This window comes from Meriones unguiculatus, chromosome 9 (assembly GCF_030254825.1).
Source record: "Meriones unguiculatus strain TT.TT164.6M chromosome 9, Bangor_MerUng_6.1, whole genome shotgun sequence".
Lineage (NCBI taxonomy): Eukaryota > Metazoa > Chordata > Mammalia > Rodentia > Muridae > Meriones > Meriones unguiculatus.
The window spans coordinates 75,261,670-75,289,119 of NC_083357.1; the positions used below are offsets into that span (position 1 = coordinate 75,261,670).

At 41.6% G+C, this 27,450-nt stretch overlaps 1 protein-coding gene across 1 annotated transcript in view; it reads left to right on the plus strand.

Moving 5' to 3' along the window:
* Positions 1–27,450, plus strand: part of Vwa8 (von Willebrand factor A domain containing 8) — a 332,841-nt gene that overhangs the window by 6,944 nt on the left and 298,447 nt on the right. The window contains exon 2 of the mRNA XM_060391483.1: positions 11,974–12,051. Coding sequence (XP_060247466.1) covers positions 11,974–12,051 — 78 coding nt within the window. The remainder of the gene's footprint in view (positions 1–11,973; positions 12,052–27,450) is intronic.

Here is a 27,450-nt window from a genome sequence, read left to right on the forward strand (position 1 = left end):
GACTGAATCTGACTTTAAAATTTTTAACTTAGAATTAACAAAAAAGATTATTCTCAAGAGAAGCTTGCATTGGTTTCTTCTATATAAATTGTTACCCGTTGATTTTCACATTGCCCCTTAAACTGCCTCATTTAAATAAATCTGTTACAAATGGCTTGACTTGTGAGCATGTCTGTATATAGTATATATACAGATATATACACATATATATATATCACTATATCAAAAGCTGTGGAGAAACTACTATTCAGTGCTTAAAAACAATTATGTCAGAGGACAGTAGTTAATTTAAAACTAATCATTTGTTCACTTGTCAAGCATTTGTTGAATAGCTAGAGTTTGAAATACTGTATTTGGCACAGGATATAGTGATGATTGAAACATCCACCCTCTAACAAGAACAACACTCCCGAAAACTAAACAGTAGTCTCAAGTCCTTAAACATTTTTCTCATCTGTTAAAAGAATTCGCAAATATGTGTGTTTTGTATATTTTTAGGTTGCTCCCTGGAAGTTTCTTGATTGGTATGAACAGCAGCAAAGGCTGTTGTTTCCAGTGTACTGTGAACACTGACAGTTAAGAAGAACTCTGCTTCACTTTCATCTCAACAGATCTTAGTGGGAGTGGGTTACCCCCATAGCTTGTTTGCCACAGTGTTTTGAAAGACTAGAGGCTCTTGGCCATCAGATGTTTCTTACTCCTTCATCTTCTTGAGTCTGTATTTCAGCTTTACTTGTACTTTATGGTTTTATCTGAATATGCCTTTTCTTTTAAAAGTTTTATTCATATTATTTTTCTGCAACAAAAAAATCAGAATGTTTCTTTAAACTTTTTTTTTTTAGTGTATAGTTGTTCAATATGACATCGGTGTTACAAAATTTGATAACTCTTTGGAAAGGTACATTTTAATGACTTGAGCCATTCTCTCAGCTAAATATTTCTTAATACTAATTCACTAATTAATACAACTACTCTTCCTCAGTTGAATGTTAATTATTCTTAGAATGTAAGCAATTCTGTTGTAGCAATGTCAATTAGGCCTTTCCAGACTTTCTAAATTATATGTCAATAATAATATGTTGATCTGTATATTAATTGGCAGCTTGCTCAGGGCCTTATTCAATTTTGTTGGTACCAGACATCGAGCTGGTTAGATTCTGTCAAGTTGGCACAAACGAGTCACTTGGGAAGCAGCAACCTCAACTGAGAAGTTACCTTCATCAGATTGGCCTGTGGCGTTTTTTTTCTTGGTTAGTGATTGAGGGACAGCCCAGCCCATGGTGGACCCAGCCAATTGTGGACCCAATCCATTGTGCATGGTGCCACTCCTGAGCTGGTGGTCCTGTGTTCTTTAAGGAAGCAAGCTGAGAAGCCGTGGAGAGCAGGCCAGTAAGCTGTGCTCCTCCATGACCTGTGCTTGAATTTCTGCCTCAGGTTCCTGCTTGAATCTCTGCTCTTGCTTATTTCAATGATGGCCTCCAACGGGGGAGAGGCAATAAGCCCTTTTCCCCCAAGTTCCTTTTGGTCGTGGTCTTTATCACAGCGACAGGAAGCAAGCTGGGACAGACAGAAACCGCTGGCTTGCGGAAGGATGGTGTGCCTGCCTAGTGATGTCGTTTGTATCTTAATTCCTGGGAGAGTCATTAAAATCATCTCACTAAGATTTATCAAATGGCTTTATCATTCTTTTTTTGGTGGCTCCTTGTTTAGTGTGTTTTAAAAGGATTTTAAGTTCAAAATACTTTCGCTAGTACAATATTTTTTAATTTTGAGAAAATACTTTAGTCTATGACATGTTTACATACATTTTGTCAAATTCTTTAAGTTTTCACTATTAATAAAGATACCTGTCAAACCAATCACTCAAGTTAGCTTTTCTGACAGAAAAAGCTGTTACACCTTTTAGTTAAAATGAATTTATTTTGAATGAAAATTTCAAAAGATATTGAGAAATAAGTTTTGGGACATCTGTGAACTGGTTTACTAAAACCAGTAAGGGAATCTTTTGGTTATATTTGTGACTCTTTTCTCTTTTCTGCATTCATTACATTGATAACATATTTAATAATAAGTGAATTTATACCTTTGATCTTTTTAAAAAGTTGGTAAAAAGAATGCAGTATTAAGATAAGGTTTTCATGAACTAAGGATTATGGTAGAGGCATGGTGTTCTGTTAAATGTGTAGTAATGTATATTGATTGTGTTTGAGGAATAATTAGATAAAAATCACTTATAAGCATTGGAAATAAATTTGTTAATTTTTAAAGCTTCAGTGCCCGTACTTTTGATGTATTTAGTGAAGCAGAAATCTAATTGTTTCTGTGGCTGGAGTTCAACATTGTCATAATAAAAGCATGAAAATAGAATTTTATACAATGGGGAATAACTAATGGGGTTAAATATTTCATGATGTTATTTGAGAATAAGTTCTTGCCTATCTGGTTGAAAGGCACATATTTGTTCTGAAACACTTAAGTTCCCTCTGATATTTAGCCAGAGTCTTGTGAGCACTTTCTAGTGCTCTACCAGGAACTATTTGTTACATTAAATGGATCAGCATCTGTTATCAGTTATATGAAATATTTAAGTTGTTCAGTAGTACTCTTAAAAATGTATCTTATTATTACTCTTTGTGTGACTGTGAACATGTGCAAGGAGGTCAGGCCAACTTTCAGGAGTTGGCTCTCTCCGTCCACCATATAGGTCCAGGGATTGGCGTCGGTGTCAGGCTTAGCGGCAAGCACTCTCGCCACACCATGACATCTTGCTGGCCCTCAGCTGTGGTTTTATAAAAAAGAAGCAGCATGTTTTCAAGAGAAGAATTGAGACAAGCTGAACATTTAGCGTATCTTCAAGTGTGTAAAAAAAAGCTGTGTTTGAAGTTCTCTATGCTTTGCTGTCTGACATTACCCAGCTTGGTTTATTGATAATACTCACTTCTCCACTCTATAATATGCTTTATTTGACAGAAGCCAGCACAGACCAAAATAGCTCGAAAGCAAATCTTTACTTTTAGTACGAACATTAATATCTTGAGACAGTTTTATTTACATTGACTTGAGTAGTGTTATAGTGTTCAAAAAGGATGCTGGTTTTTAACCATACACATACATGTCCCTTTAGCTGATGCCCTGGCACAGGGCACTGTAGTAAAATAAGTCAGAGAAGGAACTATTTGGAACACTTGGAAGTTTGAAAATTGATTCTGAAAGACTGCTGTGTTCTGAACCTTGGAAAGTCCTCAGATAGCTTCATCCCAAGAGCGTTGTCAAATAGGAAAGCCAATAAGTACTTAATATTATATTTAACATTAATTAATTAATGTGTATTGCCTGCATATATGTATGTGTACCACTTCTGTGCCTAGTGCCCATGAAGGCCAGAAGAGGGCATTGAAGATCATGGAACTGGAGTTTAAGACAATTGTGAGCTGCCAAATGGGTACTGGGGATGAAACTTAGGGCCTCTGGAAGAGCAGCAAGTGCCAAGCTAACTCTTCAGTTTCCACTGTCAGTAATTATAATACAACTTGAGAAATGCTTCCATAAAGAAACAGGATGCTATGATCTTGAGGGAAGAGGAGATTGTGTCAGAGGAAAAGTTGGAGAAGAGTCAGTGGAGGAGATAATGCTATTTGAGGAGCAGCTGAGTACAGGAGTGTGCATGAGAGGTGTAGAAGGCAGAAGGTTCAGGTCAGTCAGCCGGAGCAGGAGTGCAAAGGCAGAGCTGGTTGGAGATGGTAGGCAGGTGAGAGTAGAGTTCCTTTCTTTTTTGTCAGATGAAGTAAAGGTGTTTCTGCTGTGCACTAGTCCACTGGCAGCTGTGCTACTCAGGAAAGTGTTGATCCAAGACAGGCATTTAGGAATTGTGTAAAGGGCAGAGCTATTGGTATGGGTTAGATGGCTCCCAAGTCTAGCACTATAGCTAAAGATGGACAAGCTCATGATTTTTAAGGCAGAAATGATTAAATACCCAGTTCACTCAATGTCATGCCTCCTCCTCTTCATTTGCAGGAGAGTTAATCTGTCCCATTTCTCAACAATTTCCACTGTAGTTTCTTCCTTTGTGTTTTAAAAAAGCCTCTATCTAGTTTGATGGTTAAATGTTTGGGGATTGTCCATTTCCTTTTTTTGTCACTGATTTCAAGTTCAATTTCATTATGGTCAAGAAGCATACTTCAGGGTTTTAACCCTTGGAAACTTACTGAGGCTTGCTTTATGCCTGTACCATATTTTGGCTAATGTTATGGATGCATTAAAAATACGAATCTCGCTGTTATTTGTATTTAGGGTTAGTACTATGAATGGGCTCAGGGCATCTCTGTCCTCAGCTCTACCCTTGGTTTGGTCAAAGGACCAGGAAGTAGCTCCTAGGTTCTGTAACCGTTTATCTTCTGCTTCTTTCTTAATTTATGGAGATGAGAATTTAAATTATCTAGGCATATTTTGGGTTTATCTGATTTCTACCTTCAGTTCTGTTGAAGTTATTAGTCCATAATAGTTATTCTCTACCTCCCTCCTTGCTATTTTCCTTCCAGAAATTTGCTGTGTTTATCCACGAAATGACACAACTGTGCCTAATTTAGGTCTGATCTGCTTGCTCTCTCCAAAGTCCCTTGGGCAGAGGGTTGGTCATGACTTTCTGTTAGTTTCAGAGTACTACATTCCCCTTGTTTTTCTTGAATTCTGCTCTCACCTTCATGTGGTTGCTTATCATAGAATGAAATTCAATAAATTGACATTTTACTGAGTGTGAGGCTCGAACTGGACAGGCTTAAAAAATAAGAGTGGAGAAGGATTTCTTATGTGCAGCAGGTGAGAACTGCATGGAGTCCCTCCCAAAGCAATGTTCTTGAGCAAAGGAAAGGAAGCATGGAGGGATTTTTTTTTCCTGGCAGTCCATTTAGTCATATAGGGAAGTATTTTGTGGATACATTCCTGAGCATGCTCACTTCATAGCTCAAGAAGGGAAGGTGGCTACAGTTTTGGGGCATTCTTAGGTTAAGGTCATGAAACACATATATGTTTGATAAGTTAAAATGGAGGACTGTTCATGCTGTAACAATGGTGGTCAAGAAGGCCTCTGGGCATGCTCACCTTGCATTCCTAAAGATGGCAGGTAGGTGTGGTGGCACAAGCCTATAGTCCCAGCACTGGAGAAATAGAGCATACGTGGTACTAGCCTCATCACAAGTTCAAGGCCAGCCTGAGCTACATAGCATGGTAAAGGCCAGCCTCAGTACCCTCCTGTCCTGGAAAGCTGGAGCTACAGTATGATGGCAGACAAATCCTGGTGAGCATGTTCGGTTTTCTCCAGAAAGTTAAAGAGCAGTTTGAAAGTATGTTAATACAGGATTTTGCCCAGAATTGTGCGTGTGACTAATGATTATGTTCTTTCAGTTCCTCATTTTGAATATAAACAGTATTCCATTTGCTCCTTGCTTGCACTCGCACAAACAGCTCTGTTTAGGGAAAGGGTTTCATTCAGTAGGAAAATTCAGTGCAAAGGCCTGAAACTGGTATAAAATGTTCAGTGTGCTGGTAGCTTTATGTCAACTTGACACAAATCATTTGGGGAGAGGGAGCCTCAGTTGAAAAAGTGCCCCCACCAGACTGGCCTGCGGTGTATTTTCTTGATTGCTGATGAAGGTGAGAGGGTGGGTGTGGGTGACCACCTCTGGTCCAGTTGTCCTAGGTACTATAAGAAAGCAGGCTGAGCAAATCGTGGGGAACGAGCCAGTGAGCAGCACTCCTCCATGGCCTCTGCTTCAGCTCCTGCCCTCAGGTTCGTGCCTGGTCTGAGTTGTTGTCCTGACTTCCTTCAGTGATGGACTAAGATGTGGACACGTAAGCCAAATGAACCCTTTCCTCCCAGGCTGGTTTTGGTCATGGAGTTTTATCATAGCAATAGAAACCCTAACAGACTTTCAGTATCCAGTGAGACCAGTGTGTCTGAAGTTGAATGTGTGTGAATCATTCAACTCCAGGTGAGATCAGAGAGGAAATGCAGGAGTCAGATTGAAAACACCCTCTCTAGGTCATTATAAAGCCCGGAGGGCTAACGAGAAGCCCAGCATGACTTGTCTCTGATTATATGTGGTTGTTCTAGTCGTTGTGTAGATGCTAGCTTGTGAAGAACCAAGCAGAAACAACAGGTCTGTGGGGATGTATGAGAGAAGGCTGCCTGGGACTATTATGAATTGGGTTGTAAGGGGGAATAGATGATACTACCACCATGGCCAACTTTATGTGGGGAAGGATGAGAGAGAGATAGAGAGGAGATGAATCCCTGGGACTTGCTGCAATGAAGGCCATTATGCGACATGCAGCACTTCAGAACTTCAGTGGTCTGCATGGAGATGCTGATTCTGCAGGTTCCACATGGTGCTGTGGATACTTCAAGAAGCCCTGTGATGAGAAGGAAGAAAAAGTTACCTGTGGAGAAGGCCTGGTGGATTATGGAGGGAGTTTGCAACCCTTACACTTTTGTTTTCGGTGTGTTTTATTTTGGCTCCTTCTGGCAGCTAATAGTAAACCTAACAAGGATTTAGCATTATGTAGAATGCTTTTCTTCTCTCAATTTATCATGTGTCTTTAATAAATTCTTTCCTCTATTAAAAAAAAAAAAAAAAAAAAACCTTTCTCAGAGTCACAGCATTTTCCCCTTTGAAAGTCTCTGCCATAGAGGGCTAGTTTGAGACTATATAAAGAATTTAGAAGGTAGTAATCATTCAGCAAGTGTTAGCTGTCTTTGTCATCACCACGGCATCAGGTCTTACTGTTCAGTGCACCTCAGCATCTCTGAGCTAGCTAGACTGAAGAATGAGCTTGAGCAGTTACTTTTGCATGCCTTTGAGACCTTTCTAGATGATGGTCTAAGATGCCAGTGGCGTCACCTGGCCAGTTTTGCTGTTGAGGAGAAAAGTAAAGGGAGATTGGGTATGGCCAGCACTGCAGAACAGTCAGATTAACCTACCCTTACAAAATAGAGTTCTGTAGAGGTTGTTGAGCACTTTCTCCACCTCTCACTTGCTTTCTCTAGAAATTCTCAGCACTTACGCCATTTGGTTTGACTTCTTTTATGACCTAGACATGTTGAATTTTGAGGGTGAGCTGCTAGAAACTGTCTTTGTAAAAATCTGAAGGATGTGAGATTCTGCCCTGCCGATGGTTTGGATGATTTCATTAGTTAATTTTTCTCTTCAATGTGATCCAGATGCCTGACCTGGGCAACCTGAGGGAGGAAAGATTTATTTCTGCTTATGACTTCGGAGGGTTCAGTCAGTCATGGTGTGGAGGCCATTAGCCCACATTGTGGTGGGTGGGAAAATAACCAGGGAAAAACACCTCATGGATGCACCAAGTAACCTATTTTCTTCTGTAAGGATTCACCTCCTACAGTTTCTAGAACTTCCCCCAAATAAGGCTATTAATTGGGGACCAAATGTTCAAATCATGAACCATGGTGAACTGTTGCAGTATATTTGATAACACTCTGAACCCTGAGATTGTGATATTTACTGGGAAAACCAGTTTCTAGTTGTGGTGTGGCTCAGCCCTAGAGCTTTCAGCCAAGAGCTTTCTGCTGAATTAAATAAAACCAGCTATAGCTCTAGAGGTGGAACAAGCAACCAATGGACAGGGAGTGAACGTAGGAAACAAGCATGAAGAGTAAGAGGAAGTCAGGAGGATGGACACACAGGAAGTAGAAGGGAGGGACTTTCCGTTTGAGGGAGAGCTTCCTTTTTCCTTCTGGAATGTTGGTTGAGGAGGAAAGTCAGCTGGGTGCTTTCTCTGCTTCTCTGAACTAGTAGGCTTTCACCCCAACATCTGGCTCCCAAATCTTTGTTGGTAAATTGAATGTTTGAGATTTTGTTGAAAACAAGTTAGCATTCCATAAGGCACTCAAACCTACAACCCTGAGATTAAGAGTTTCGGGCTCTATCAATTAAGCAAGCTGTGCTTTCACCCCAGCATCTGGCTCCCAAGTTTTTTTTTTTAATTTTTTATTTTTGTAAATGTTATTGTTAAAGTTGAATATTTGAGATTCTGTTAAAAACAACAGAGAACATTATAAGATTTCATAAAATTCAGCCTTTGGTACCCAAAAGCTTATTGCCATCTCCTGAGCACGATGTATTTAGTTAATATCCAAGAGTCCCTTCAATCTTGATGGTTGCAATATTATTCCAAATTCAAAGTCTCCTCTGATGCCCAGGGCAAACTCAGCTGTGAGTCTATAAAATGGAAAGGAAAATCATTTGCTTTTAGTATACAATGGCATATCCCAAAAGGGAGGAATAGGAGACTACCAGTGGAAGGTCAAACCATAAGTAAGATCATGTAAGTCACTTGGTGCTTACGGCAAACTCCAGTGTACTTGAGCAGCTCAACCCCGGTGGTGTCGCTGTGTGCAGCCCACTGACACATGTGGCTCAAGTGGCTCTGCTCATTGCCTGCAGGATTCCTCAGCAGACATTCCACTCCCCTGACGTCTCCAATATCCTATAGTCTTTATGACAAATAAGCTTTATCCTCATAGTTTTGTGTATTTCCTCTCAGAGAATCCCTGTGGGAAATCTTACCCTAATGCACATTGCCTAACCTTTCAGACCTAACTTAAAAATCTGGGTGGAACCTGGGTGTCCTGGCTCACGCTTGAGATCCCAATGCTCAGAGAGGTAGAAGCAGGCAGATCTCTGTGAGTTCGAGGCCAGCGTGGTCTCTAAAGTGAGTGCAGGACAGCTAAGGCTACACAGAGAATCCCTGTCTCAAAAAAATAAATCTGGGTGGAAGCCTTCAAGACCTCATAACGCTTGCATTCTGTATTTTTACAAAACAAGCACTGCCTGGGTAATGCCAAGAGCTCCCACAAGCTCAAGGAATAGCCAGGTCCATTGACTCACAGCACATTGGCTTCTGGTAACTGACCCCAGTAGTGGCTGAACCCAGAAAAACACTTCCCTAGAGTTCTGTTTAAAAATATTTTTAGGGGACTGGAGAGATGCCTCAGAGGTTATGAGCACTGGCTGCTCTTCCAGAGGACCTGAGTTCAGTTGCCAGCAACCACATGGTGTCTCACAACCATCTAGAATGAGATCTATATACATAGTAAATAAATAAATCTTAAAACAATTTTTTTAAATTAATTTTTATTTTATGTGAATAGGTGTTTTTCTTCCATGCATGTCTGTCTATGACATGCCTGGTGCCCTTGGAGACCAGAAGGGTATGTTGCATCCCCTGGAACTGGAGTTACAGATGGTTGTGAGCAGCCATGTGGGTGCTGGGAATTGAACCCAGGCCCTCTGCAAGAAGCCAGTACTCTTAGCTGCTGAGCTATATCGTCTCAGCAGCCCTGTGCCTCTACCCCCAGGTTGCTTTGTATAACCTGAGTGTCCTAGCAGCTCCATCTTCTTTAGGGAAAATCTTTCAAATGAGTTTATAGTTTAACACAGTGTAATTTAGAGAAGTTTCTCTAATTCCTGAAATGCCCTCAAGGCACTTTGGCTTTAGGTTCTTTTTAATTGTCTAAATTTCTTTAACTACTGTATTCCTGGATTGGGATAAAGCTTATTATATTCAATGCCTGGTATGAGTCCCACCTCCCTCTCCCCCCCCCGCCCCATGCTCTCTTTTGACCTATTGCAGATACCAGTATGAATGTTATACACAGGCATACATGCAAGCAAAATATCCATACACATTTTTGAGGTTATTTTTCTTTTTTTTAATTTATTTTTATTTATTAAAATTTATTTACTTGGTATTCCTCTTGTAGCCTCTACCCCTCCTCCGTTCCCAATCCAGCCCTTCCTCCCTCTTCTCCTCCCATGCCCCTCCCCAGTCCTCTGATATGGGAGGTACTCCTCCTCTTCCACCTGATCCTAGTCCATCAGATCTCATCAGGACTGTTGCATTGTCTTCATCTATGGCCTAGTAAGGCTGCACCTCCTCAGAGGGAGGTGATCAAAGAGCCAGCCACTGAGCTGGAAATACAGCTGTGTGGTAGAGTTCTTGCCCAGGTCCTGGGTTCCATCCCCAGTAGTGTTTATAGAAAGAAACAAAGCCAGCCACATTCTCCTTGTTAACATTTTTTTCCCGATACAAGATTTCACTGTGTAAAGCCCTTGTTCCTGAACTCACTCTGTAGACCAGGCTGTCCTTGAACTCACAGAGATCTGCCTGCCTCTGCCTCTCAAGTGCTGGAGTCAAAGGCATGCATCATGACTGCCTGGCTTCCTTATCAACTTTCAATATGTTCCTTTCTTGAATAAACTGCATAGTTTTGAAATCCTTACACTCTGCTTTTTCCTTCTTATTTTCAATAAAAGACTGGCTAAAGCAGATAACAATAACCGTGCCATGGCTCAAATGCTATATAACGTTTTAAAATTTCCTCTGTCAAATTAGTCTTATTTTGAACTCAGCCTCATTCAGCTTCACATTAATGCACAGAATATAGAAAACTCTTTTGCTAGTGTATAGCATGAAAACCTTGTAATCTGTTCTTGATAACGTCCTTTTCTCCATCTGAAACCTCGTGAGTGCAGTCTTTACTACGTGACTTCCTGTTGGTATTCCGGTCACCTGTGCACCCATTAGAGTTAACTGCTGAGCTCTGCTTAGAGCATCCTTGGACTTCTCTAGCCTGCATCTCCAAACTTCCTGCCCACAAACTAGTTCCAGTGACCTAAGAACTGCAAGGTCAGGTTCAGTTACCTTAGTGACCCCTCTTTTTATTACCCATTTCCTGGATCCAAGGTAAATTTTTTTTTTTCCCACAGTCTTGAAGGATTATGGGCACAGACAACAGAAGGATTGTAAGCAAACAAGATTGCTTAAAACAGCCAGGAAAATGGGTTGCCAAATAGAGTTTTGGAACAGGCATCAAAATGTCCTAGCAAATTTGGTTCCACCTATATGTAAATTAGTTATCTGGGTGGGATTATTTTGGCTGGTTAATTTGAGTGTGTGTGTATGTGTATATTCTGATTGGTTGATGGGCCAGGTGCAAGAGCACAGGTTCAGGATAGCCTGCTGGTGGGAAAAAGGTCTACCAAGAAGTGCTAAGGGGGAGGAAGAACCAAGAAGGCAAAAGAACAAAGGTTGGTGGTTGGTGGACATCTTGCTAGTCTAACTAAGGCTTTTGGGTATATGCTCATGAATTCACCAATTTTATAAAGTTAGCCATAAAACATCAGTGTTCTTGGAGCGACAGTGGATTCTAATGGGGCATGTAGACAAGTTTTTTGGGGGTCCTGTAACCTCAAGTGACTATAGAATGGGGCTGCCTTCCTCCCATCATTTTGGTGTCAATTTTGGTATCAATTACCCAACACAGACAGTTTAGAGGGGAAAACATTTATTTGTCTCATAGTTTCAGAGGGTTCAGTCCATTATGGTTGGGAAGGTATGGCACAGGGCAGTAATGTTCACAGTGGGTTTGGACCAGAGGAAGAAAGGGTCCAACCCCAGTGACCTAGTCTTCTCATCTAGGTTCCACCTACTAATGTTCCCAGAAGCTCTTAAAACACCAGCTAAGGATTGTGTGTTCACATCATGAGCCTGTGGGGGACATAGAGTCAGATCATAAAAGTAGCTGGAAATAAAATATGCTCAGGGTTAGAAAGATGGCCTTCTCACCTCCATGTGTGTACACCCTCCTCATGTAGGTGCATATATATAAAACCTTTAAAAAATGTATCTTCTGTAATGTTGTTGCCTATATTAGTATTGCTATTACCATAAAATAAGAGTTAATATGGTTTATTTGATGTGGCGGCCCAGCTCCTGAACTGTGCAGTTTCTTAGTAGTCACTTCTCTGATATAACTTACACTATTGATAGGATGTTAGACACGTGCCTGGTGCATTTGTGTGACATCCTCCTTGAAGGTCAAGAGCATCTTTGTTATCAGAGTGTTGTGGGTGTCACCTGTCTGTTGTAATGATTGCATTCCTTCTTTTTTAGGTGAAACAGTTAATATTGGAGATGTGTCCTACAAGCTGAAAACTCCCAAGAATCCAGAACTTGTCCCACAGAACTACAGTAAGAAATATTATTTGTAAATGAATACATTTTAAAATTTCATTAAAAAAACGCTGGTCTGTACTGTACACTGTTTTTCTTGGTTTCTATCCTTGGCTTTGGAATGGTAAAGCCTGGCTGAGGCATCCCCTCTCCTGTTCACCAAGTACTGTGGCTTGAGCTGGATATTAGATATAATAAAATGCACAGAATAAAAGGGAAGGTTTGTTTTTTTTGGTTTTTTTTTTGGTCAGTTTTGCTCATCTTACGAAGTTGCATGGACATCAAGATCACTCTCATCACCTCTAAATAACTCGTGTCTTTGCTTTTTCCTGCCCTAGAAACCATTGTTCTCTTTTCTGTCATAATAATCAGCTGTATTTTTTTAGCTTTATGAAAATAGAACCATTATCGTGTGTGTATGGTATTTGTGTGTGTCCGTGCGTGTTTGTGTATATATGTGTATATATGTATATGTATTGTGTGTATGTATGTATGATGTGTGTTTATGTGTGTGTGTATGTATGTGTCTGGCTTCTTTCTATTAAGAAGATGAATTTGAAATTCATCTATATTGCCGAATCTATCCATTGGTTTAAATTTTGTTTTATTGAGATTTAATTCATACACTATAAAGTTCTCATTTAAAAAGATTTATTTCATCTTATGTGTGTACCTGAATGTATGTGTGTGCACCTCATGTGAGCATGTGTCTGGAGAGGCCAGAAGGGTGTCAGATGCCCTGGACCTGGAGTTATAAATGGTTGTGTGCCATGTGATGTCTGTGTTGGGTCTGAATCTGGGTCTTCTACAAGAGCAGCAAGTGCTCTTTACTGCTGAGCCACCCCTCCAGCCTTGAAGTCCACCTTTGAAATTTAAAACCATTGCTTCCTAGTTGTTCTGAGGTGTGCAGTCCTCACCATTCTCTCACCTCAGAGCAATTTCATCACTCCTGAAAAATGAGACCATTTGACCACGAGTGGCCACTCCTTCTACTCTCTCATTTCTCCTCCTGTGTGGCTCTACAGCCGCCTGTCCTGGATGGGTCATTGGCGGTGGGGTCACATACCATATGCTTTCTCTGTCTGGCATATTAGTGGTATGTTTTACTTGTAATGTTTGATGTTGTAGCATGTGTTACCTCATTGCTATTTGTGACTGAATAATATTCCACTGTTTGGATAGTTTGCATTCATTTTACTCATTCATCAGTTGATGGGCATTTGGATGGGCAATTTTTCTATTTTGGTCTATTGTGAATAATGTTATAAAATTTTATATAAGAATGTTTTCTTTTTTGTTGTGGTTGTTGCAAGCATTCATAGGAGAGGAGTTGCTGGTCATATTGTAACCCTGTTTAACGTTTTGAGAACTTTAAACATGATTTTCCAAAGCCGTTTCACCATTATATTGTCATGAGCAGTGTATCATGGTTCCCGTTTCTCCGTGCCCTCATTAATACTTGTCCTTGTCGCTTTTGTTTGTTTGAGATGCTAGGATTGGGAGCCTGCTATGTAAGCATTGGCCATTGTGCTGCACCCCGAGCTGCCTTTAGCTGTTTAATATTTCAGTTAGTGTCTCACTAAGTTGCCCAGATGGCTTTGAACTGGCTGTGTCACTCAGCTCGCCTTTGATCTCTCTGTCTTAGTCTCTTGTATATCTGGGATTACAGGTCTTTGCCACCAGGCTCTACCTTTTTAACTATAGTCATTCACTGACATGTGGTGTGGTAGCTGTGGCTTTTTTTGTTTGTTTGTTTGCTTAAAAGATTTATTTATTATGTATACAATTTCTGCCTGTATGTATACCCGCATGCCAGAAAAGGGCACCAGATCTCATTATAGATGGTTGGGAGCCACCATGTGGTTGCTGGGAATTGAACTCAGGACCTCTGGAATAGCAGCCAATGCTCTTAACCTCTGAGCCATCTCTCCAGCCTGCTATCTGTGGTTTTGGTTGGCATTTCTCAAATGACTTTCAGTCACTTCAGTGATCAAAATAATTTCACTTTGTCTCTCAAGAATTCAGAGTAACTTTTAATAACCTGGGAAATTAAGTTGACCTTGGGAAGGTTAGTCCTTAGTTGTTTTGATCTGGCCTTAGGCTCAGTTCATGTTACCCTCATATTCTATTCTGTGTTCCAGTCTTTGTATATGATATCTGACCCTTTAAAGCAATGCTGTTCAGATTTATGCTTACTTACATAAATATACATATATGTGTTAAATATAGCCCCAATATCCAAAATACTGTCAGTCTCTTCCTTCCTACCTCTTTTGTGCTGTTACTGTCATGTGTATTACCCCCTTATCCATAAGTTTGGATGAGATGAGAACCTAGATTGTTTCTCAGAACCCACATAAAAAAGCTGGGTGTAGTGTCACGTGCTTTTGATTTCAGCACTGGGGAGGCAGAGACAAGCTGCTTCCTGGGATTGAAAGCAAGCAACCCTTACCTAACTGGTGAGTTTTAGACCAAGTCAGAGGCAGTGTTTCATAAACGAAGGACAAAAATGCTTGAGGCATGATGCCCAAGGTTGACCTCTGGCTTCCTTCCTCACACACACACACACACACACACACACACACACACACGTGTACAGAGACAGAGAGAGAAGTGTGGGTGCATACACTTCTTCCCACAGCACCCCAGAAAGTCCACAGTTTTGTCATTATTGTTTTATGAAGTTGTCTTTTGAGGCAATAGAAGGAAAGCACAGACAAAAGCATGTTTATATTGTCTTCATATTTACCCATGCAGTTTCCTTTACTAATTGTCTTTTCTTTGGATGAATTTGAATTGCTGTCTAGTGAGCTTTTATATCAGTGTGATTTTTCTTGTACCACAATTCAGCTATGGATGAATGCTCTGTTTTTGTTATCTAGAAATGTCTTAATTTCTTCTTTATGCTTTCAACAATTGTTTCACCAGATACAGATTCCTCAGTTGACAGTTTCTTTTGGGATTTTGAATATGTTATCTTGGTGCTTCCAGCCTCCCTGGTTTCTGGGGAGGTGAAGGTTACTAATCTCATCAGTAACCCTCCTTCCACCATAAGTCATTTGTCATTTTTATTAGAAAGATTCTTCATGGCTTTTGATCTTTTGACTCGGATCATCTGTCCGGCAGAGGTTCCTGCTCTAGAAGCCTGGCCTCCAGTGTGAGTGTATTGATGGGATATTGGAACCTTTAGGAGATGGGGCCTTGGCCCTGACAGTGATTCATTTTTAAAAGATCAAGACTCCTAGATCAGCTGTGGTATGGCAACTGGGGACCATGTTGTTGGCATCTTCCGTGGGTCCCCTTCTCTGTTACCTGTCAGCTGATGTAGGAGGTAACTACAGCCAGTCCCGAGCTCATGTTATAAGCTAAATTGTGTCCTCCCACCTACTCATCAATGCTGAAGTGAAATCATTGGAACAGCCTTTGATCCAGAGTGACTGGCATCCTTACCAGAAGAAATCTGGAGACAGACATAATCAGAGAGAAGACAGAACAACAATCCAGGAAGAAGACATCCTCTCCAAGCCCATGAAAGAGGGCTGCACTACCTCTCCCTTAAAGCCCTTAGCAGCAATCAACAGTGCTGACACCTTTGTTCTTGGGCTTCTAGCCTGAAGAAACAGAAGCTAGTTAGTTTCTTTTGAGTAGGTCATCTATTCTGGTACTTCATTACCAGCCTCAGTAAGCTCACACACACAGCCTCTGACAATGCTGTTATACCTCACAGCTACTTGGTGACACTTTCTGTCTTGGAAGGCTGTGCTAGCTAGTTTTATGTCAACTTGACACAAGCTAGAGACATCAGAGAAGGAGCCTCAATTGAGAAAATGGCTCCATGAGATCTAGCTGTAAGGCATTTTCTTAATTAGTGGTCAGTGGGAGAGGGCCCAGCCCATGGTGGGTGATGCCATTCCTGGGTGGTTAGACCTGGGTTCTATAAGAAATCAGGCTGAGCAAGTCATGGAGAGCAAGCCAGTATGCAGCACCCCTTCATGGCCTCTGCCTCCAGGTTTCTGCCCTCCTTGAGTTCCTGTTCTGACAGCTTTTAATGATGAATGGTTTTATGGATCTGTGAATGAAATAAACCCTTCCCCCTATACACACATACAGGATCAAGACTTGCCGTTCCCCCCAGTTTGTCTTCTCCCTATCATTGATTTCTTTCTCTTATATACTCCTACCATGATGCTTCAGGTATTTGGTTCTTTTTTTTTATTTTTATTTATTTATTTATTTATTTATTTATTTATTTTTTAAAAGCAAGCTTTATTTTCTGAGCACACAGGGAGGCTGTCAGCTCGGGTCTGAACCATGTCCCGAGGGGAAACCGTATTGCATTTTTTTTTTTAAAGATTTATTTATTTTATGTATATAAGTGTTCTATCTGAATTTACACTTGCCAGAAGAGGGAATCAGTTCACACTATAGATGGTTGTGAGCCACCATGTGGTTGCTGGGAATTGAACTCATGACCTTTGGAAGAGCAGACAGTGCTCTCACTGAGCCATCTCTCCAGCCCCCCAGGTATTTGGTTCTAACAGTGGAAAAATGACATAATACAATGTTTATGTAGTGCTAATTTCTGAGTTTATCAATTTTCAATTTGTCAAGATTTTGGTCATTTTTTTCCTGTTAATCTTCTTTTCTTCCTCCCTCCTTTCCTCCTCTGTTGTTTCTTCTCTAGAATTCTTATTATTGATATGTTGATAGACTATAATCTTTATAATTCCAATCAGCATCTGGGACTGTCCCCCTTTTTCATTTCTGTTTTGTAGGCTGGATTATAGCAGTTCGTCTGTCTTCAGGTTTGACTTGTTCCTCATCCATTCAGCACTCTTTCTTCACACCAGATGATTCTATTACTTGCTCACATCTTCTTAGCCTGTCTAGTGAATCTTTCCTTTTACTTACTGTAGCTTTCAAGTTCATAGTTTCTTTTGGGAGGTTTAAAAATAATTTTGTCTATTGACATTGTTTGTTGATGACACTTTCATGTCATGCTCTCCTTTAGTTCCTTACACAGTTTCTTTTAATTCTTAGAACGTATTTATAATGGTCAGTTGCTGGGTTTTCTTTCTATTGCTGTGATAAACACCATGAGCAAAAGCAGCTTGGAGAAGTAAGTATTTGTTTTGTCTTCCAACTTTCAGGTCACAGTCAATCTGAGGGAAGTCAGAGCAGCATCTCAGGGCAAGAATCTAGAGGCCAGAGCTGAAGCAGAGGACATGGATGTATGCTGCTCACTAGCTTGCTCAGCCTGGTTTCTTTTAACACTCAGAACCACCTGCCTAGAGCACTGCCAACATTGAACTGGTCTCCCTATTATCAACCATGAATCAAGAAAATGCCCCACAGTCTTGCCAACCTGAGGGAGGCAGTTCTCAAGGTTCTGTCTTCCCAGATGACTATAGTAGGTGTCAAGTTGACAAAAAATAGCCAGCACACATCTACAAAGTGTCTGTCTGTCTGTCTCTGTCTATCACTGAGAACAATTTCAGCCCCTCAGACAGCTTTCATTAACTTTGTATGCACATCTGAGCCATACTTTCTCATTTCTTTGTTCTAGTAGCTTCTGATTTTGAAAGTATACACTTAAAGCTGTGGAAAACAGTCATTTTTGTAGGATTTGTTGTTGCTGCTCCTTTAAGCGATTTTACTTAGCTATTTCTCTAAATTGTGTATTCTTTGCCCAAGGTTTCCCTTTAGTTTATAGTTTGGTGGTCACCTTATGGCCACACAGGTTTCTTAAATGCCCTGAAGTAGTAATTGTGTTGGTCTTTACTGAGGAGCTTTTGTTGTGAGCATGCCATTTTAGAAACAGGTTGACATGTTTGTATTGTTCCACAAAGTCAGAACATATTAACAGAAAACTCACAAGCTGTACATCAGTCTCATCAGTCTCTCCCAAGTGCTACTAAATTCACTTGATGGTCAGTCATTGGCACTCATGGGTTCTTTTGCTTCAGTATTAAGTGTATTAATTCTGAAATTATGTATTATATTTCGTATATTTGTGTATGCAAATTTCTGTGTGTGTGTCAAAATGGCTAGTAAGGGGAAGGGGATGGGGGAAAAGGGAGGGAGGGTGGGACCGAGATGAGAGGGAGGGGGCTACGATTGGGTTGTAAAGTGAATAAATTATTTTAAAAAAAAGAAAGAAAGGAAGGAAGAAAGGACTAAGGAGGCTACAGAGTTCAAACTGCCTGACTTGAAAACAGAGGCTGAGAGCTCAGACTTAGGCAAAGAAAGTGTCTGGATAAGAAATTTCACAACTTGCAGACACAAACCTGTTCAGAGCAGAGTTGCCAAATGCAGGGGCAAGGCAGGTTTGAAAGTCGGTTTCAAGTAGTCTGTGCGCCATTGGGAGGAGAAAGTGTTGGAGCCTGGGGACAGAGGTTCTTTGCTGTGGCAACTCTGTTGCGCCTTGTGAGAGCAACCAGATGAGGAGGTGTGTGCTGCTGTATCTCAGACTTCCAGGGCCAGGTGGGATGGGACTTTGCAGCACCAGGTGTGGGAGGTACACCTGGTGCAGTTGATAAGCACATGTGTTTCAGATGTTATTTGGTTGTCCATGAGTTCCTGATCTAACCCGGTAAGTCCATATTTATTCATGTGTTCGCCATCAGTCTGTGCCGTGGCGGAGCCAGACAGATGGTGGTTGTGTACTCACACAAACAAGATGCTGAGTCACTCTGCCTCAAGTTTTGTTCTCAGAATCTAGTCAATTGCTTGTGCTGATTAGTTTTTTCAACACGACACAAGACACAAAGTGGAGTCCCCTGGGAAGAGGCAACCTCAATTAAGGACTTGTCTCCATTAGACTGGCCTGTGGGCATGGTTGTGGAGTTTTGTTCTTAAATTAATGGCTCGTGTAGGAGGGGCCAGCCCACTATTCATGATGGGCAGTGGTCCTGCATTATATCAGAAAGCAGGCTGAGCAAGCCACGGACAGCAAGCCAGTAAGCAGCGTGCCTTCAAGGTTTCTGCTTCAGTTCCTGCCCTGACTTTCCTAGTGATGGAGTTGGATGTGAAAGTGTAGGCTGAAGTAAACCCTTCCTTCTGCAGGTTGGTTTGCTAACATTGTTGGTCACAGCAACAGAAAACAAACCTGGACACTGCTGTTTGAAAAGTGGAGCTACTCAAGACTAGGCTCAGCTTATAGCTGCTGCCTCAGAACAGAAGGAACGGCTTAGGTTAGTGCAGGGCTGCGCTCCACACCTTTGCTGAGCCTGGCCATGGCCTTTGCTGAGCCTGGCCATGCACCCACCCTGTGTGTTCCTCACCCTCCTGGTAAACGTGTCTTTACCTTCTGCCTACGCAGACCCTCAGGGCCAGCCAAAAGGAAGATATTAGATGTTCCTGGTGTTTGACTGGGTGTATGCTTGGCTTTCTAAGTTCTTACATATATATTGGAGCCTTGGGTGAGCATCTACTTCTTAGTTTTTAACGGTTTTTGATCATCCCCCTTTTAACTCTAATTGGTTTCTTTGCTGCAGGCAGCTGTAATGCTAAATAATTGTACTTGATTTTTTTGGGGGGAGGGTGGGGCACAGTGCTCTTTTTACACAATGAGCTTTGAGTAGGCTAAATAAGGACAAATTCTGAGAATGAACATTGTGGAGTGCTCTGCCAGACCAGCCTGAGGGATAATTCTCTGGGAATGGGCTTTTGGGGACACTCCAACCTCTTTTGTCCCCTTCAGTGACTGCTAGGTACTGGTGTTCACTGTGATGTGATGGGGCGTGGCTGGTTTACTAGATAACCATAGAGTCTGGGATGGAATAAGGGCAAGTTGAAAACACCACCAAACTCAGTTTTACTGGGGCTGTCCTATTTTCCTTGGGTTAATGTCTGTCAGACAATTGGAACCTTTTGTTAATTTCTAGAGTTTTGGAAAAAATTTACTTGAACAATTTTTTGCCAGTGTTCTCATTTGTTTTTTAAGTGGAGAGATGAATTTTCAGAGGTCCTTTCTCTGTTCTTCTAGTAGTAGACTTTTTACCAGAATTGAGCTCTCTTAGGGTTTGTTGGCTTTTCTCTGAAGAGTAATGCTGTACATGGTATTTTCTTTTACTTACTAGCCATTTTCATATTTCCACTTATGAAATGCATACCAAAGCCATTTCCCATTTGAGGATATTGAGTTGTTTGCTTTTGAAAATTAATTTCCATGAGGTTTTCGTATATTATGGCTACGTAAGTGTTAGGGTCCAGAAGACACTGAAAGAATGACCCCAGACTCAAGTAGCACGCAAGCCACAAAAGCCGTTTATTTTGCAGAAGGCAGCATGCTGGGGCCACCATCCAGGCAGAATGGCAACCCTAGACAAAGGCATGTAGGCCTTTATTGGAAATGAGGGGAATTTCAGGGGCAGTTAGGTCACCTTTATTGCGATTGGCGCAGGTCAAAACCAAGTGTGTCGATGATTGGGTAGGGCTAGCTAGGGCTTGATTAGGGTTTGGGGGCTCTCTAAACTGGTTCAAATCAGCCCAAACTGGTTGGGTGCCAGAGAAGTTACAAGGGTCAACTCCTGACTGGCTTGAATCCAGGTAGTCAATGGGCTGCATTCCTGAATATAAGGCTGTCCAGCACAGATGCCCCACCCTGAGAGAAGATACCTTCTCTTTGTGGTTATCTGCAGGCTATTCCTTGGGCAGGGAAAGTTAAGGTCTTGTTTCTGGAATTGGTGACCTATGGCATAGTTCCTGGAACTGGTGACTTTTTCTGGTGGGGTCAGGCCTGGTCCTCTCAACAGATCCCATCAATTGTGGGGGGGTGGAGAGGGAGAGAGAGGGTGAGGAACAGAGAGAGGGAAAGGAACAGGCGGAGGGAGAGGGACCTTACTTTTTTCTTAGTTACTTTGCTTAGTCATGGTTTTCATTGTTATCTTGGGTGGTAGTTTTTTTTTTTTATATTAGGTTCATTTTTGTTTGTTTTGATTTCTGCTCTTTGTGTTTCTGATGATATTTGTGCCTTTTTCTAAGAAATTTATAGTTCTGCTTTATTTCATCTTCATTTGGAAATTTGTCTTGTGCTGTCATTTTGTTATGTTGCCCAGGCTTTGAACTCTTAAACTCAGGTGATCCACCTACTTCAGTCTCCTGGCATGTGAAGACTGCAAGTGTCCCACTACCCAGGTGGCATAGAGTCTTTCAGAAGACAGTCTTCATTGTTCTTTAAATACCACAGAACATCTGTAGAGTTTAGAGAATAATTTGTGGGAGGTGGCCTTTTTCTACTGTGTGGGTCCCGGGGATTGGACTCAAATTGTCAGCCTTGTGGTAAGCCTTTACTTACTGAGCCCAGAAACAGCTTCAAAAATTAATTAATTAAAAAACAAAAATTAATTAATATGTATGGGTTGTTGTGGAAAATAAAAGGTATTGGGCTAATAATGTTTATTTTTAGCCCTATAATTATTAGGGCAGTATTATCTAACCCACTCTCATAATCAGTAAAAGACACAGATACCTGTTAGATTTTAGATTTGCCTTATTTCACCTAGGGCTAGGAAGATAATTCCACCTATGCTATCTCATTATCTTCCACTCCACATTGGATGCCATCTGCTTTAACCATTCCTATCTGGACTACTTTCCATTCACAGTCTCAAAATATTGGTTTATATTGTTCATCTGGGCCTTCCTTTCCCCACAATTCTCTGAGTCTTTTCTCCAGTACCATGTGGTTCTTTTTCTTTTTTTTTCATCTCATGGCAGCTCTGCTTCTTTCTCTTCCATCTTTCTTCTCCTTCCCATGATCCTCAGTCCTCCTGCCCCTCCACCTTAGCTCCTCCCACCTCACCTTTGCCCTGCCCAGTTGTAGGGAGTTTTATTTAGCTAATGAGGAGTGTGTGAGGGATTATTTGCACAACAGTAAGAATCTGGGGTGTGTGTGTGTGTAGGGGTAATTAATACAAAGCACCAGGCCATGCCACGCCACTTAGTGTTTTTTTTTTTTATTTTACTTTCTCTTTTCTTTTTTATTCATTCAATTTATGTCTTGGTAATAGGCGAATCCCTCCTCTCCTCTCAGCCCCATACTCCCTCCTACACCCCCTGCCCTATTCCTCAGTTTAGGGGAGCCCCTCTACCAAGACACCCCAGCTCATTTATTCATATGAGGACTGAGTTCATTTCTTCCCCTGTGGCCTGGTGGGGTACAGGGAAAGTGATCAAAAAGCAGGCAACATAGTCCATTTCAGAGATACTCCCTGCTCCTCTAACTAGTGGGCCCACACGAAGCCTACATTGCCCACTGGCTACTTATATATAGAGGACCTGGGTCCAGACCATGCATTGTCCTTGGTTGGTGCTTCAGACTCCATAGGCTCCTCTGAGCCCTGCTTGATTGGCTCTGATGGTCTTCTTTTTTTTTGTTTTCTTTATTAATTACACTTTATTCACTTTGTATCTTTCCCCTCCCCCCGTGGTTTCCCTCTCTCCTCCCAGCCCAATCCCTCCCTTCCTCCACCCTCTGCATGCATGCCCCTCCCCAAGTCCACTGATAGGGGAGGACTTCTTTTCTTTCCTTCTGATCCTAGTCAGTCTCATCAGGAGTGTCTGAGTTGAGTTGTCGTCTTCTAATTTGCAGGTAAATAGTGGGATCTGGAAAAGATCATCCTGAGTGAGCTATCCCAGAAGCAGAAAGATGCACACGGTATATACTCACTCATATAGACATATAATATAGGATAAACCTACTAAAATCTGTACACCTAAAGAAACTAATTGAGAGGGAGGACTCTTGCTAAAATGCTCAATTCCTATCCAGAAAGGCAAAGAGGCTGGACATCAGAAGAAGGAGAAAAGAGGGATCAAGTCAGGAGCCTGACACAGAGGACTTATGGGCAACCTTTGGGCAGAGTGCAGGGAATCTTAGGAAAGAAATGGGAAACAGTTAAGATCTGAAGAGGACAGGAACTCCACAAGGAGAGCAACAGAACCAAAAAATCTGAGCACAGGGGTCTTTTCCTGAGACTGCTATTCCAACCAAGGACTATGCATGGAGATAACCTAAGACCCCTGCACAGATGTAGCCCATGGCAGTTCAGTATCCAAGTGGGTTCCATCGTAATAGGAACAGGGACTGTCTCTGACATGAACTGATTGGTCTGCTCTTTAATTACCTCCCCCTGAGGGGGAAGCAGCATTACCAGGCCACTTAGTGGGTTTTGTCTGCATGTATGCTTGTGCTCTGTGCCTGTGTCTGCTGTGTGCAGACACCAGAGAAAGGCTTTGGAGCCCCAAGGCTTTGCCAGAGCTTGTTGCAGCTGATTGTGAGCCATGCTGTGGGGGTAAAAAAAAAGAAACAAAAACAAAACAAAACAAAAACTTAGGTCCTCTGAGGAGTGTCTGGTGCACTTAACCACAGAACCATCTCTCCAGCCTCCAGAAACAGCTTAGCACTGCTGATGTTTTTTCTCCATTTCTTGTGCATTTGTTATTTCATTTTTTCAAGCATTACTATTTCTTTCTTCTTACTTCAGTTTCTCTTCTTACTCCAGCTCCACAAACCATGGCTCGCCACGGTTGTTTTATAGCTTTATAGCTACCGAAGTTTGGTATTGCTGAGGACTTGTGTTTGCCCTTCATTATTGTATTCTGTGCACTGTAGCTTCTCTCTCACTTTATCCTGCTAGTACTCTGCTTCTGGAGGCCATTTCAGTGAAGGCCAAGAGGCCTCAAAGGGACTTTCACTCTCTTATTGATAAATTAATAGTTATGCTATGCATTGTCTTTAGATTTGATTTTGGTTTGCTACAGCTTTTTTGAAGAATTATAAATGGCCATGGGCCTTTCAGTTAAGCTTCCATTTAAGGAACTGTTTCTGTGTACTGTATAAAAACTCGAGTGCCTGGAGTTTCTTTGTCCTGTTGTCTGTCCCATCTCTAACATTCATGACTTGCACCAAGAAGAGGTCTTGCATGCTCCTAGAGGGGCACCCTCACCTCATGCCCAGCCTCTGTTCTTGGTGAACATCCCTTGTGCTTGGGTGTCTGGTGGGAGGGGTCAGTGGGCAGCAGACTGCCCACTCTCTGGCTGGGAGGCTTTAGTGTGTGCATTTATCTTGCCAGCTCTGGTGTGGCTATTTGTAAATTCTTAGAAATCCACATAGTTTTTCCTGACATGTCCATGGTAAATCATTTCTTCTATTATTCCAACAGGGATAAAAGTTAGCTGTGGGTCTCCCCTGTTCCTAAAACGACTTTCTTTCTTCCAGAATTTAGTTCATTTGGGTTTCTTTTTCTTTTTTCTTTTTAAGAAAACAGAGGCCAGAGAGGGCATTTTTATCCCCCAGATCTTGAGTTATAGGCAGTTGTGAGCTCCCTACATGAATGCTGGGAACTAATTTGGGTCCTATGGAAGATCAGCAAGTGCTCTTAACCACCGAGCTATCTCTCTCTCCATCTCTTTGTATTCTTAACTGTGTGATGAGTTTCAAGAAACTGATTTTTTTTTTTTTTTTAAATAGGTGAACTGTTTTGTTCTGGTTGTTAGGTTGATGTGAATTTCCCTTGCATCTCTTCATCCTAGCAGTGGGAGTCAGGAACATTTATTTTTAATGTTCATTGTTTAATGGCTGTGTCTGAGTGCATTATTGTAACAGACAGTTTTTCTTTTCTAAGAGTAAAACCAGTGACATAAATTCTTAAACAAATTGTTATACATGTCTGCAGAAAAATTAAGAAAATAGACCTGTAATACCTTACATGCCATGAGTACAAGATTATGTGAAAAAAAGGTCATTTTCTTTAATTTCTGGGTCTTTCCTTATTATGAATATAGTTCATTTTTCGTAATAAATTTGAGAGCTGAGGAATAATACGGCTTCATAATAGAAAACAGGAAAACTTATTTAGTTTCAGGTCTCAGGGAAATGCTTACTGAGGGTGAAAATTGTGTTGAAAAACTTGGCTGTGCCACTTTTCACTGTGTGAGAGTCGAGATGGTGGTTTCAGATAAGGTTTACTTGGAATGCAGTCAGATCGCAGAAGGTGAACATGTGGGATAGGGCCTGCTATTTAATGTGGTGCCTGAAGAGTCTGTGGCAGGTGCAGGTCCCTCTGTGGATGCTCAGGGCTCAAATTCTTAGAAGCCCCGTGCGGCCATCTCTAAGTTGGGTGAAAATCCTAATCTTCTGACAGCTAGTCCCTGGAGTCTGATTCTTTTCTTTTTTAATGAAATTTTTATTTTTTTATATTTATTACAGTTTATTCACTTTGTATCCCAGCTGTAGCCCCCTCCCTCCTTACCTCCCTCCCTCCCTCATCTCTTCTCATTCCCTTCTCCAAGTCAACTGGTAGGAGGGGTTCTCCTCCCCTTCCATCTGACCCTAGTTTATCAGGTCTCATCAGGACTGGCTGCATTGTCCTCTGTGGCCTGGCTAGTCTACTCCCCCTCAGTGGTCAAAGAGCCTGCCACTGAGTTCATGTCAGAGACAGTCCCTGTTCCCCTTACTAGGAAACACTTGGATACTGAGCTGCAATGGGCTACAGCTGAGCAGGGGTTCTAGGTTATCTCCATGCATGGTCCTTGTTTGGAGTATCAGTCTCAGGAAAGACCCCTGTGCCCAGATATTTTGGTTCTGTTGCTCTCCTTGTGGAGCTCCTGTTCTATCCAGGTCCCACCATCTCCCCCTTCTTTAATAGGATTCCCTGCACTCTGCCCGAAGTTTGGTTAAGAATCTCAGCATCTGCTCTTATACACTGATTCTTGTACCCTGACATTTCCTGCCTTGTGAGTGGCACTGTTGAATATGAGGATTAGTAAGGATTATTCATCTTGTTAAGATGCACGCTATAAATACTGTTGTCTTCATTTAGTCTTCCTTTAAAAAGTAAAGCTGGGCAGGGCTAATTGTAACTAAGCTCCAAAGTGTAAGTTTTCCTACATACAACAAAGTCCTCATGGTTGCTAGCTCAGAAAACCCAACACTGCAGGAGAACAGCCACCATAATATTCTTCCGTATAGCCTCCAGATTTCACCACCTCACAGAACCCTTATGGAATCATTTTTTAAAAGCTTGTTTATTTGTTGCTTGCTTTTTGAAATTTACCTGAAGCCTTTGCGGAGGCAGTAAATAGGAAGCATTTAGACCTGTTTGCATTTGCTTGTGTTTGCTGTCTCTCTGTCACTGTTCTTCATGCACAGTACCCTCACCTGGCACCTTTTGTATGTCCAGAAGGTGGTAACATATGTTTCACCCAGCAGTAAACTGCTCTATGTCTCTACTACTTCAGTTGTGTCCATTAGTCAGATAAAGATGATTAGGTGTTGGAATCAGAAAGGGAGGCGTGGCCAGGCCAACCCAATCTTAAGAAGAGTCTTCACAGGCAGAATGCAACAGCTGCAAGATGATCAGCGAAAGGGTATATTTTTGTGTGCTTGTTTATTGTATTCAAATACTGTGTTTATGAGCTTTCTCTCCCTTTCTAAGGAACGGTTCCAAAATGGGAAAATTACGGTTCTTTAGTTTCACTGCTACATAATTGATGAGAGATTATGGCTTTAGGTTTTGAGGGAATTTGGAAGTGTCCCCCCTCCCCCGGAGTTTAAAAAACATAGTCTTGGGGGCAATAGCTCTTTTGGTCAAGTGCCTGCAAGACAAACCTGAGAACCTGAGTTTGATCCCAGTACCCACATAAAAGGCAGGTGTGGTCTGAGGCCCAGTGCTGGAGAGTGTGGTGGCTGGGGATGGGTGATGCTCTTGAGCTCAGAGGCCAGCCAGTGAAGCCAGGTGCTGAGGTTCAGCTTCTCAGAGACCCTGCCTTCAAAATATAAGACAGCATCAGCCTCCAGCCTCACCTGTGCGTGTGTACACATGTACATGCTCATGCACACACGCTAATAAATACGGTGCTTTGCAAATGGCGGATGTTTTGATAGTTTCATACCTTTTTTCCCCTCCCTGTATTTGTGCATCAGTTTAGCTCATTCTAAGAATATTTGTTAACTTTTGGATAGCTAATATTTAAAATGAAGCATGGAACAGTGGGCCTTTGTTGTAGAAAGATGCCTTACCAATTATTATTCCCTCTACAGCTTTATTTAACAGCTGGGAAGTCATCAGAGGACTTGCTAATGAGCAGCAAAGCCCCGAGTTTCTGACTTCAGCTTAATTTCCCTTTTTATTCTCTTAGAATGTCTCCAATCCTCTGAAGGCACACCTGCTTTTCCTTGGAATTAATCCTGTAATGGAAGGAGGCATGATATATTGGAAAATGCATTTGGAACCAAGTAGTAGGAATGATGATGAGGAATGCTGACTTAGTGGAGTGGCAGCGCTTATTATCTCTAGAGTCCTGAGAAATGGACACACAGCAGGAGGAAGCGGAAGAAGTGCACAGAGATGTAAAAAAGCCCTGTACTGCCAGGTGGTGTAGGCCACAAGGATTCTCAATCAGAAGCCTAAA